This window comes from Rhipicephalus microplus, chromosome 5, assembly GCF_043290135.1.
Source record: "Rhipicephalus microplus isolate Deutch F79 chromosome 5, USDA_Rmic, whole genome shotgun sequence".
Classification (NCBI taxonomy): domain Eukaryota; kingdom Metazoa; phylum Arthropoda; class Arachnida; order Ixodida; family Ixodidae; genus Rhipicephalus; species Rhipicephalus microplus.
Window position 1 is genome coordinate 125,896,156 of NC_134704.1, and position 13,811 is coordinate 125,909,966.

At 43.3% G+C, this 13,811-nt stretch overlaps 2 protein-coding genes across 4 annotated transcripts in view; both read right to left on the bottom strand.

Moving 5' to 3' along the window:
- Positions 1–714: 714 nt before the first annotated feature.
- On the bottom strand, positions 715–8,760 carry LOC119173373 (uncharacterized). The gene is made up of 5 exons (XM_075894611.1): positions 8,472–8,760; positions 8,286–8,384; positions 7,114–7,200; positions 6,931–7,026; positions 715–863 (listed from the first exon to the last, which is right to left on the bottom strand). Exons 2-5 carry the CDS (start codon positions 8,332–8,334, stop codon positions 715–717), a joined length of 381 nt encoding a protein of 126 aa, XP_075750726.1. The 5' UTR covers positions 8,335–8,384; positions 8,472–8,760.
- A 4,078-nt stretch (positions 8,761–12,838) lies between these two features.
- Positions 12,839–13,811, bottom strand: part of LOC119173728 (uncharacterized) — a 137,470-nt gene continuing 136,497 nt past the window's right edge. For all 3 annotated transcript variants that reach the window (XM_075895927.1, XM_075895926.1, XM_075895929.1), the window contains 2 exons: positions 13,112–13,198; positions 12,839–13,026 (listed from right to left, as the gene is read on the bottom strand). In XM_075895927.1, the coding sequence (XP_075752042.1) occupies positions 12,845–13,026; positions 13,112–13,198 (269 nt within the window). In that variant the 3' untranslated portion in view covers positions 12,839–12,844. The remainder of the gene's footprint in view (positions 13,027–13,111; positions 13,199–13,811) is intronic.

A 13,811-nucleotide genomic window follows, 5' to 3' on the forward strand; every position in this document is an offset into this window, starting at 1 on the left:
AAACCTATGTCTTTCGGGTCAGAGGCCAAGCACCGGCTGTAACCGCTACACCACCTCAACACACTCATTGTATCGCTGCTGTGTATACAGAAAGCACTGGAGACGAGGTCTTTTATGACGAGCCCAGTGGCATAGCCAAAAAATGGCACACCAGGCCCGAGCCCCCCCCCCCACCCCCGCCTCCTCTCGATTTTTTTTTTTTTGCCATAGCATACAGGGTGAGAAATGACCATTTCAAAACATGCCCCCCCTCCCCAACTTTTGAGAAAGAAATTTCTGCCTACGCCCTGGACGAGCCTGCAAGTGAGCTCATATACTAACCACTGCGTGGGGTAGAAAAAACGAAAAAATCTCATCTCTGGAAATCCTTTGCCAACTCAAATTCAAGGGGGAAGGAAGGCACCAGTACGTCCCCTGTTGAACTTGGATGAGACACTGATATTTTGGTAGCAGTAGCAAGTTTATTCCCAGCTGCGTCTTAAGAAGTTCGCGTTCTACTGGTGTGCAGCTGAATATCTTTCTAGCCACTCCAATGCACTGTGCCTAGAAAGAAAATGAACTTGTTCTGTATTGTTATGCAAGTAATTCGTGCGAAGAAAAGGTCTCCTCCTATTCAGAGCACCCTAGGAGCCAGTACAGCTGCAAGAGTGGGTGCAAAACATCAAAGAAGCTCCTATGAGTACATACAGTGCCAGCCACTGTTATGGTGAACGCTCAAGCGTGTGGCTGCGCTCCGCGAAGCGCCACTGCGGCCAGCACGGCCACGCATCGAACAAAAGCCTGCGCAGGTGCGGCAGTGCCTGCAGGCATGGCTTCGAGTCGTCTGCTACGATGCTCGTGCTCTTGGGCGTGCCGAGCTTCCACTGCCGTGAAACAAACTTTGCTTACAATGTCCCAGATTTTCTGCAGCCCATGCAACTTTAAGTTTCGCATAATAAAGATGTGCCAGACGCTAAGCCATCTCCATCGACTAAAATACAATTGTCCTTTTGCATACACGCACATACATCGCTTTTAGAGCTGCTGAAGTTAACGAATACTTATGACTTTTTCTCATAATTTCAAGCTGTCCAGAACTGTAGATGAAAAGAAATTACTTAATTTTCATGCTTCTCTTGCGGCGAGAAAAAAAATAGCGGGAAGTTGCACCAAAAATATTGATGACGCCGTATCTCGTTTGCTGCAAAATCAAAGAACGAAAACAAATGGGCCCATTTTCACATCCTGTTATATGATTTTATAGCAAAGCGATGGCTTCTATTACATTTATGCTATCCCAGTAAGCAAACTTGTGGTATCATTTCTGCAAGGGTGTTGGCTATGGAAATTCGCAAGAAGATGTTACACTATGATCACACTCGCAGTTTTTACAATGATGGTTGGGTTGTCATGTCCTTGAACATCCTGTAACAATGTGATTATGAGGGACGTCGTGGTGGAGGGCCCAAGAATTTCCATCATTGGCACCTGAATCTAACTACACGGGCTTCCAGCATTTCACTTTCACCAGAATGCGGCCAACATGGCCATGGGAAATTCGATCTGGCAGGTGGCTTTGCTGCATCAATCTTCAGAGAACTTAAAAATATTCCGGGGCTCTCTGCTGCATGCATCTAATATAACGGTGAAACGTCGCCCACATTCAGTGGCCTCAAAAACAGGAGAGCCGTCCAAAGGCCGATGGTTAAGGCGACCCACAAAAAGAGGTGCCTAGTGTTTGCCCAAGAACATGAGCACTGGACTGACGAGTAGCGAAATGCCGCCTTAGCCGACGAGTCGACATTTACCACAAGGTGCGCCTGAAGGCACCGTGTGTGGCACTCGGACAACTGCCGGTGAGAAACAGCTCCCACGAGCCGAGAAATTAGTACGTAGTACGTTTAGATCGAAATTTCATACGTCATCATGATCACATTAGCTGCTTAAACTCAAGGCGCAATATCTATCCCTTCATTTCATTTAAAATACAGTGTTAATAAATATCACTGAAATTTGAAATATAATGTTTCCATAGCAAAGCCAGTCATCGTTTTCGGAACTAAGCATGGAGTACGACTTTACAACCAATGCGTTTATGAAATTGCATTCCTTGACTTTATCTTCGCTTAAAACTCAATTTTGCACACCACTGTGACATCGTGAAAAAGGGTGTTAAAAACCTGCCCATGAAGGCACACAGCATTTTGTGCTCCAAAAGTTTAAATACACTTTGATTGCTCGAGAGATCGACACGGGTCCAAAAGTTGATATTTTAGATTTCATTGAGTATTTTATATTTCGTGCATCTCTCATCAGGTAGCCCGAAAGTTAACTTCATTTTATGATTAAAAGCATAACTTACGAGAAAAAAAATGTCAGACTTCACCAACACGGAGGCACCGATTTCGTCACCTGTCATTTTCGAAAATTGCAGATGCTATAAAAGGACAGATATTTTTGTTTCAAGGAAGATATTTTTTACCTGAAATGTATGTCTAATGAAGAATGAATTCATACAATTTCAAGTTTGCAGACCTTAAGAAAATAGCTTTTAGAAATGTCTAATTTTGCGACAGTTTAAAATAAGTTACGTATTCCCCATTTTTTTCCCTCCGAAAGTAATGGAAGCAGCGTTTTCAAACTTGACACGTTTTAAGGATATAGTGTGTTCATTAGGTACATAAATTATTTCTGCTGTAAGGCAAATGTAAATTTTTATATATTGTCTCAAAGATCTCATATTGGCAAAAGTGTACACCACTGAAATTTGAAAAATAAAAAAAACCCATCTTCGATTTTTCTTAAAATCTCGTAAATAGACAACCGAAGGCCGTCATACAGTAATATAGAAAAACATGTTGCATTATTTTGTTTTTAGTGACAATATTCGTGGTACAAGTCAGAGCATTTTCGAAAATGCGCTGATAAGTTGAGACTTCTTGAAATCGGAACGGAAAAGCGGCAATAAGCTTCAAACGCGAGTAAACGTGACCGCATTTGGTGAAGAAAGGCTGTTTTAGCAGATAGGAGTAACTATTTTGAACACGGCATTCTACAGTATCTGAGTTCACTCTTATACGTAGAGCACTGAGACTTCTAATATGTGGTGCCTCTCCATTACTGACAGACAGATGGAGCTGTTGTGACGGCCATGTGTTTGCAGCATGTTGGGTAAGATAATTGTATGTTGAATGAGTTCATAAACGATTCATAGCAAATTTTTGTCATTTCGGGTACGAAGACTGCCGCATTAGACTGAAGAACACGCTTTAGGGCAAGTTGTCAACCGTCGTCTGCTCTACAGATGAATTGGTGTGCGCCGCATCTCGGAAGAAATGCTTTAGATCATATCGTTCAAAGTAGGGACAAAGATCACGCCTCCCATAATTTTATTGACAAAAACATTGTGAAATTCATTTTAACGTACTATACTTCAGTTTTGCATTCGCACTGCGGATACTTGCGCACAAGTATCCACAGTGCGAATGCAGAACTGAAGTATAGTACGTTAAAATGAATTTCACAATGTTTTTGTCGATAAATTTACGGGAGGCGTAATCTTTGTCCCTACTTTGAACCATATGATCTAAAGCATTGCCTCCGAGATGCGGCGCACAGCAATTCATCTGTAGAGCAGACGACGGATGACAATTTGCCCTAAAGCGTGTTCTTCAGTCTAATGCGGCAGTCTTCGTGCCCCAAATGATAAAAATTTGTTATGAATCGTTTATGAACTCATTCAACATTCAATTATCTTACCCAACATGTTGCAAACACATCGCCGTCACAACAGCTCCATCTGTCTGTCAGTAATGGAGAGGCACTACATATTAGAAGTCTGAGTGCTCTACGTATAAGAGTGAACTCAGATACTGTAGAATACCGTGTTCAAAATAGTTACTCCTATCTGCTAATACAGCCTTTCTTCACCAAATGCGGTCACGTTTACTCGCGTTTGAAGCTTATTGCCGCTTTTCCGTTCCGATTTCAAGATGTCTCAACTTATCAGCGCATTTTCGAAAATGCTCTGATTTGTACCACGAATATTGTCACTAAAAACAAAATAATGCAACATTTTTTTCTATATTACTGTATGACGGCCTTCGGTTGTCTATTTACGAGATTTTAAGAAAAATCGAAGATGGGGTTTTTTTATTTTTCAAATTTCAGTGGTGTACACTTTTGCCAATATGAGATCTTTGAGACAATATATAAAAATTTACATTTGCCCTACAGCAGCAATAATTTATGTACCTAATGAACACACTATCTCCTTAAAACGTGTCAAGTTTGAAAATGCTGCTTCCATTACTTTCGGATAAAAAAAAATGGGGAATACGTAACTTATTTTTAACTGTCGCAAAATTAGACATATTTAAAAGCTATTTTCTTAAGGTCTACAAACTTGAAACCGTATGAATTCATTCTTCATTAGACATGCATTTCAGGTAAAAAATACCTTCCTTGAAACAAAAATATCTGTCCTTTTATAGCATCTGCAATTTTCGAAAATGACAGGTGACGAAATTGGTGCCTCCAAGTTGGTGAAGTTTGACATTTTTTTTCCTCGTAAGTTATGCCGTTAATCATAAAATGAAGTTGACTTTCGGGCTACCTGGTGAGAGGTGCACGAAATATAAAATACTCAATGAAATCTAAAATATGAACTTTTGGACCCAGGTCGATCTCTCGTGGAATCACCCACTTCTTGAAATTTCAAAACGTTTGCTGAACGTGCTCACGCATATCAGGAAGTCCAAACAGATGTGCGATTTTGTATTGCTTTGTTTGTATAAAAATCTAAGCTCCGGCAAAAAAATTCATTTTTTTGGATATATGCCCTAATTCATCCAGCGGGTAGCAGCAGCCAGTGACCGTTCGTCTTTGAGTGCATGTCTGGGGCACACTCCCACCAGCCGGCCGCGGAACCTAAGTGGGGATAGTGAACAAGTTCACTGCTGACATGAGCTGTTCAGTCCTGGACGACTTCGTGTCACCATGCTTTCTGAACGGGCTCTTCCCTGACGGCAACTTTATATTGCAGTTCGTCCACTCCTCCATTCAGAAGTCCAGAAAAGTTGGAGCATTACTGGAGTCTCGGTATGTGGAAGTTCCTGAGTGGCGTGTGCGATTCCAAGAACTCAATATTATTGAGAACATGTGGAGCCCCACGAAAGCATTGATGTTTCACCGGAAGCCCCTTTGACTCACGGTGCAAGCCCTGTGGACCACTGAAGAAAAAGAATGGGAGCAGCTTAAAGCGAACCACGGCCTTTGCGCAACCTGTACAGCTGTCTTCTAGGCAGAATGAGGGCTGTCATTTATGCTGCAAGAGACGCCGCTCATTAGTGAAGCGAAAAAGCAATCAAGGTCGAGTTTATCACAAAGCTGCAATCCACGTTGATTGGGTGTAGCATAAGAGCAGACCGGCAATTTTACTCACCTTCATGCTGCGACGTCACCAAGGAGTATGTGTGGTGTCAGATTGCCTGATCTTGTTTTAGCCATAAGAATTGTTGGCACTTATCATTCTTGAATAAACTCTCGATCTACTCTTTCTTGTTTTATAAAGCTCCAATGTGTCGTTTTATTGTTCACGTGAGAGAAAGGCCAGATATTGGTGTCTATAAAATATGCAAATGAATATTTTTTTTTCAGTGAGTTGTACGCAAGATAGTTGAATTATAATTATTCATCTTTACATTTTAAAGTGAACAGTGTTACTGTTCAATATATTATCAGATGACACCACTCATGCCACCAAAAACCTGTGATCAAGACCGTAGAACAATGGCCAAGGACTAACACTCGACATGCTCTCTCTAAAAATGCACGCAAAATTATCGTACTTGCTAGACGCGTTAAAGCCGACACGGAAATGTCTGCGCTAACGTTGCCTTGTGAAATATTCTTAAAGAATGTAGAATTTGCTTCCACTTCTTACTCAGAAATAACTAGTTATTACCTCCAATTCAAAGCTATATGAAACTGCAATTTTCCTATTTCTATTACGAAGTGCACTTCACTAGCGTTCGGGATCAGGCGATCTCCAAGTTTTGACACTAAATCTAAAGGCTGTTTTGACTGCAGGAAATACGTCACATTATAGGCAAAGTTGGTTTCACGGCAGTGCAAGTTCGGCGCAGCAAGAGCGCGAGCATTATAGCAGACAACGCGAAGCAACGCCTGCAGGTACTGCCGCCCAGGCGCAGGTCCACTTTGATTCGCGGCAGTGCTGGCCTGTCCTGGTATCTTTTTCACAGTTTATTATATTTTTTTTTGTATAATATTTTTACGTAGCACGCAGTGTCCCACTAACAGGTGGCACTTCTCCGGATCATTAAATAAAGTTCTTCATGCCGTATGCTCTAGATGTAATTACTATAACTGTCTGTGAGTATTTCTATCATTGTACCCGAACATGACTTCATGGAAAAAAATGTAATCGAACTAGAACTGCAACCCCGAATAAACTGCATATATGTTCTGTGCACGCTATATATGCTGCCAGCATGTGTGATTCTAAAGATGCTAAGCTACCTGCACAGTCTTATACGTCTTTTTTTCCTTGTTTACTATTTATTGGCACCAAGTGTGGTGAACACAATGTGCTTACACCGCAACCACAATATTTGGTTTCAACGCAAAGAATTCGTCGAGGCATAGCTTGACAAGTGCGTACAAGGCGCGTCAGCGAGCGGCTGCACCCTCTGGAGCCTGTGTTGTAAACTCTTTGAGCCTCGCCGCCTCGTTTAGAACCCCAGCAAAACCTTTCTAGCCCCTATACTACCACCACCACCACCACCACCGCCGTTGCCGCCGCCGCCGCTGCCGCCACCACCACTACTACCACTACTACTACTACTACTACTACTAGTAATGATATTAATAATAATAATACTGCTACTAGTGCTAGTACTACTACTACCATCAGCAATATAGATAACTTGCCGTTATCCCAATGTTTCTCTGCTTGTGGTACCTCAGTAACTGCTGTCCCACACCAGCTGTTGTCCTCCGATCCAGTATCCGGTGTCCGAATGCACTCTTGGAATACAAGAATACAAATGAACAGCAATTAACGGCAATATGAGAAAAAACAAGTGCACCCGCACTTCTTTTTCTTTTTGTTACCTGGTTCCCAATATTTTACTCCAGGCCACTCTGTCGTTGCTGGGATGAAGCGGATCTGCGTGTCTTTTACGTGCGCAGCCAGGAAACCTGCGTGAAGTCAAAATGCCACAATGTGGTGACAAAGCAAGAGAAGAAGGAGATCGCGAAATTAGGGAGCTCGTGTACAGTGATCGAATTTGCACTCCAGCACAACACCACTTTGAATAAAAAGGCATGAACCTGAAAGTCTCTGCATTCACATAAACGACAGGCCCGCCACGTTCTAGGCACAACACGTAACGGCACACTAAGTAGAAACGAGTTGGTTTAGATAAGACAAACTGCACTCTGAGAGCTCTGAAGCCATACGTTTCAATATTGATGGAGGATGAAAACAGGCACACGAGTGCCTGCTTTCTTCCCGCAACAATATCAATGAAGAAAATCTCGGTCGAAACTTCATTCTCAAGTTTTGCGTCCAAATCTCCATGCGTGAGGTCAAAAATTTCAAAATGTGTTTTTTTTATTTTTCGGCACATTGACTCTACAAGACTTTCTGAAACACCATATGCGAGGTTTATAAGAGACACAGAAGGCAATGTACTTCATCATTGTTGATTAGGAGCTACGTGAGATTCGGTAGACACTTTCAAAATCTACGGCGTCACAGGAATCTTAAGGTGACGTTTCAACCCACATATTTTTTCACAGGTTTTCTTTCTTACCACACATCCACAGTAAGGGTGGTGTTTTCGGGATTGTGAAACTTTACCAATACGCGGAAAAAGTGTCCCTTGAAGAGTTTGCGTGGCTTTTTTTTCTGCAACCACCCCACCAGTTTATGCAACATTGCACGATCCTTCAGGCCACGCATGCATGTCAGACAGCATGTATCGAAACGTAGCGCTCATACCTTAGGAGGTACCCAATTAACTGCATTTTGTAAGAGGGAGAAAAAAAAACGCAATTGCAGGCCTCTGCGTAGGCCGCTGCGCTTTCAGGTGGTATACGGTAAAACGTATCATAAGCGAACACGTATCGAACGCGAGAATGTGAAAGGTGAAGTTTTTCAGAGCACAGACTTCATTCATCTGGTCACCTCATCAATACCTAATAAATGAATTGTAAGATGCGTGCACAAATACACGCATCTACTACTACCACTACAACCATGAGCACCATATATAACTTGCCGTTATTCAGGTGTTTTTCTTCTGTATGCGGTACTTCAGCAACGGCCATCCCGCCATAGCTGTTGTCCTCCGATCCAGTATCCGGTGTCCTATTGCACTCTTGGAATACAAGAATACAAATGAACAGCAATTAACGGCAATATGAGAAAACACAAGTGCACCCGCACTTCTTTTTCTTTTTGTTACCTGGTTCCCAATATTTTACTCCAGGCCACTCTGTCGTCGCTGGGATGAAGCGGATCTGCGTGTCCTTTACGTGCGCAGCCAGGAAACCTGCGTGAAGTCAAAATGCCACAACGTGATGACAAAGCAAGAGAAGAAGGAGATCGCGAAATTAGGGAGCTCGTGTACAGTGATCGAATTTGCACTACAGCACAACACTACTTTGAATAAAAAAGCATGAACCTGAAAGTCTCTGCATTCACATAAACGTCAGGCCCGCCGTGTTCTAGGCACAACACGTAACGGCACACTAAGTAGAAAGAACGACTTGGTTTAGATAAGACAAACTGCACTCTGAGAGCTCTGAAGCCATAAGTTTCAATATTGTTGGAGGATGAAAACAGGTACACGAGTGCCTGCTTTCTTCCCGCAACAATATCAATGAAGAAAATCTCGGTCGAAACTTCATTCTCAAGTTTTGCGTCCAAATCTCCATGCGTGAGGTCAAAAATTTCAAAATGTGTTTTTTTCTATTTTTCGGCACATTGACTCTACAAGATTTTCTGAAACACCATATGCGAGGTTTATGAGAGACACAGATGGCAATGTACTTCATCATTATTGATTAGGAGCTACGTGAGACTCGGTAGACACCTTCAAAATCTACGGCAACACAGGTCTCTTAAGGCGACGTTTCCACCCACATATTTTTTTACACGTGTAGCGCCCTCGTTCGGGCGGTGCGCAAACCGAAGAGCGCACGATGGCGACAGAAGAAAATAAAGAAGGCGCTAGGCCGTGGCACGTGAAGCCACGGCTCACGTTAGGGGCTGGCATCGGTTATCGTTCAGGCGTGTCTCTCTTTCGCTCCTGTGGCATAAGCCTACAAGTGGTGACCCGGACGAAGACAATGACTGACTCGAATGCACCCCCAAAACTGCCACTCTACTTCAGAACGGCCGTGAAGAGACAGTCAGCTTGGACCGACTCAAGCCGGCGTACCTGGAGACCGCCCTAGAAATCCTCTCATCTACGACTGATCTTCCGTTGGAATACCACAAACGGCATGTCACATTCCGACTTCCAGTCTACACGGGGGGCCCTGTAGCGCCCTCGTTCGGGCGGCGCACAAACCGGAGAGCGCGCGATGGCGACAGAAGAAACTAAAGAAGGCGCTAGGCCGTGGCACGTGAAGCCACGGCTCACGTTCCGGGCTGGCATCGGTTATCGTTCAGGCGTGTCTCTCTTTCGCTCCTGTGGCATAAGCCTACACACGTTTTCTTCCTTACCACAAATCCACAGTAAGGGTGGTGTTTTCAGGATTGTGAAACTTTACCGATACGCGGAAAAAGTGTCCCTTGAAGAGTTTGCGTGGCTTTTTTTTCTGCAACCACCCCACCAGTTTTTGCAAAGGATCACGCATGTATGTCAGACAGCATGTATCGAAACGTAACGCTCATACCTTAGGAGGTACCCAATTAACTGCATTTTGTAAGAGGGAGAAAAAAAACGCAATTGCAGGCCTCTGCGTAGGCCGCTGCGCTTTCAGGTGGTATACGGTAAAACGTATCAGAAGCGAACACGTATCGAACGCGAGAATGTGAAAGGCGAAGCCTTTCAGAACACAGACTTCATTCATCTGGTCACCGCATCAATACCTAATAAATAAATTGTAAGATGCGTGCACGAATGCACGCATCTACTACTACCACTACAAGCATGAGCACCATATATAACTTGCCGTTATTCAGGTGTTTTTCCTCTGTATGCGGTACTTCAGCAACGGCCATCCCGCCAGAGCTGTTGTCCTCCGATTCTGTATCCGGTGTCCGAATGCAGTCTTGAAATACAAGAATACAAATGAACAGCAATTAAGGGCAATATGAGAAAACACAAGTGCACACGCACTTCTTTTTCTTTTTGTTACCTGGTTTCAAATCTTGTACACCCGGCCACTCTGTCGTTGCCGGGACGAAGCGGGTCTGTGTGGCCTCTAAGTGCCCAGCCGGGAAACCTGCGTGCAAGCCAAAATTTCACGATATGGTGACAAAGGAACAGAGAAGAAGGATATCGCGAAATTAGGAAGCTCGTGTACAGTGCTCGAATTTGCACTCCAGCACAACACTACTTTGAATAACAAGGCATGAACCTGAAAGTCTCTGCATTCACATACACATCAGGCTCGCCATGTTCTAGGCACAAAACGTAACGGCACACTAAGTAGAAACAACGACTTGGTTTAGATAGACAAACTGCACTCTCAGAGCTCTGAAGCCATACATTTCAATAGTGTTGCAGGATGAAAAAAGGCACACGAGTTCTTGCTTCCTTCCCGCAACAATATCACAAGTTCATTATAAATGAAGAAAATCTCGGTCGAAATTTTATTCTGAAGTATCGCGTCCAAATCTCCATGCGTGAGGCCAAAATTTCAGAACGTGTTTCTTTTTTACTTTCGGCACATTGGCTCTACAAGATTTTCTGAAACACCGCTTGCGAGGTTTATCAGAGACACAGATGGCAATGTACTTCATCATTATTGATTAGGAGCTACGTGAGACTCGGCAGACACCTTCAAAATCTACGGCGTCACAGGAATCTTAAGGTGACGTTTCCACCCACATATTTTTTCACACATTTTCTTCCTTACCACAAATCCACAGTAAGGGTGGTGTTTTCGGGATTGTGAAACTTTACCAATACGTGGAAAAAGTGTCCCTTGAAGAGTTTGCGTGGTTTTTTTTTTCTGCAACCACCCCACCAGTTTATGCAACATTGCACGATCCTTCAGGCCACGCATGCATGTCAGACAGCATGTATCGAAACGTAGCGCTCATACCTTACGAGGTACTCAATTAACTGCATTTTGTAATAGGGAGAAAAAAACGCAAATGCAGGCCTCTGCGTAGGCCGCTGCACTTTCAGATGGTATACGATAAAACGTATCAGAAGCGAACACGTATCGAACGCGAGAATGTGAAAGGCGAAGTCTTTCAGAACACAGACTTCATTCATCTGGTCACCTCATCAATACCTAATAAATGAATTGTAAGATGCGTGCACAAATGCACGCATCTACTACTACCACTACAACCATGAGCACCATATATAACTTGCCGTTATTCAGGTGTTTTTCCTTTGTATGCGGTACTTCAGCAACGGCCATCCCGCCAGAGCGGTTGTCCTCCGATTCAGTATCCGGTGTCCAAATGCAGTCTTGAAATACAAGAATACAAATGAACAGCAATGAAAAACACAAGTGCACACGCACTTCTGTTTCTTTTTGTTACCTGGTTTCAAATCTTGTACACCAGGCCACTCTGTTGTTGCCGGGACGAAGCGGGTCTGCCTGGCCTCTAAGTGCCCAGCCGGGAAACCTACGTGAAGTCAAAATGTCACGATGTGGTGACAAAGCAACAGAGAAGAAGGATATCGCGAAATTAGGAAGCTCGTGTACAGTGCTCGAATTTGCACTCCAGCACAACACTACTTTGAATAAAAAGGCATGAACCTGAAAGTCTCTGCATTCACATACACATCAGGCTCGCCATGTTCTAGGCACAAAACGTAACGGCACACTAAGTAGAAACAACGACTTGGTTTAGATAGACAAACTGCACTCTGAGAGCTCTGAAGCCATACGTTTCAATATTGTTGCAGGATGAAACCAGGCACACGAGTTCTTGCTTTCTTCCCACAACAATATCACAAGTTCATTATAAATGAAGAAAATCTCGGTCGAAATTTTATTCTGTAGTTTCGCGTTCAAATCTCCATGCGTGAGGCCAAAATTTCAGAAAGTGTTTCTTTTTTACTTTCGGCACATTGACTCTACAAGATTTTCTGAAACACCGCTTGCGAGGTTTATGAGAGACACAGATGGCAATGTACTTCATCATTATTGATTAGGAGCTACGTGAGACTCGGCAGACACCTTCAAAATCTACGGCGTCACATGAATCTTAAGGTGACGTTTCCACCCACATATTTTTTCACACATTTTCTTCCTTACCACAAATCCACAGTAAGGGTGGTGTTTTCGGGATTGTGAAACTTTACCAATACGTGGAAAAAGTGTCCCTTGAAGAGTTTGCGTGGTTTTTTTTTTTCTGCAACCACCCCACCAGTTTATGCAACATTGCACGATCCTTCAGGCCACGCATGCATGTCAGACTGCATGTATCGAAACGTAGCGCTCATACCTTACGAGGTACTCAATTAACTGCATTTTGTAATAGGGAGAAAAAAACGCAAATGCAGGCCTCTGCGTAGGCCGCTGCACTTTCAGATGGTATACGATAAAACGTATCAGAAGCGAACACGTATCGAACGCGAGAATGTGAAAGGCGAAGTATTTCAGAACACAGACTTCATTCATCTGGTCACCTCATCAATACCTAATAAATGAATTGTAAGATGCGTGCACAAATGCACGCATCTACTACTACCACTACAACCATGAGCACCATATATAACTTGCCGTTATTCAGGTGTTTTTCCTCTGTATGCGGTACTTCAGCAACGGCCATCCCGCCAGAGCTGTTGTCCTCCGATTCAGTATCCGGTGTCCGAATGCAGTCTTGAAATACAAGAATACAAATGAACAGCAATTAACGGCAATGAGAAAACACAAGTGCACACGCACTTCTGTTTCTTTTTGTTACCTGGTTTCAAATCTTGTACACCAGGCCACTCTGTTGTTGCCGGGACGAAGCGGGTCTGCCTGGCCTCTAAGTGCCCAGCCGGGAAACCTACGTGAAGTCAAAATGTCACGATGTGGTGACAAAGCAATAGAGAAGAAGGATATCGCGAAATTAGGGAGCTCGTGTACAGTGCTCGAATTTGCACTCCAGCACAACACTACTTTGAATAAAAAGGCATGAACCTGAAAGTCTCTGCATTCACATACACATCAGGCCCACCATGTTCTAGGCACAACACGTTCTAGGCACAACTGCACTCTGAGAGCTCTGATACGTTTCAATATTGTTGCGGGATGAAAACAGGCACACGAGCTCTTGATTTCTTCCCGCAACAATATCACAAGTTCATTAAAAATGAAGAAAATCTCGGTCGAAATTTTATTCTGAAGTTTCGCACCCAAATCTCCATGCGCGAGGTCAAAAATGTCAAAATGTGTTTTTTTAATTTTTGGTACATTGACTCAACGAAATTTTCTGAAACACCGCTTGTGAGGTTTATGAGAGCCACAGATGGCAATGTACTTCATCATTATTGATTAGGAGCTACGTGGGACTCGGTAGACGCCTTCAAAATCTATGGCGTCACAGGAATCTTAAGGTGGCATTTCCACCCACATAATTTTTCACACGTTTTCTTTACCAAACATCCCCAGTAAGTATG

Coding starts and splice junctions, on each gene's coding strand:
- LOC119173373 (XM_075894611.1), bottom strand. CDS start 8,334: ATGGCCGTTGCTGAAGTACCGCATACAGAAGAAAAACACCTGAATAAC. Junction 7,201..8,285: donor AGAAAAACACCTGAATAACG/GCAAGTTATATA, acceptor GACTTCACGCAG/GTTTCCTGGCTGCGCACGTA. Junction 864..6,930: donor AGAGAAACATTGGGATAACG/GCAAGTTATCTA, acceptor GTTTCACGGCAG/TGGAAGCTCGGCACGCCCAA.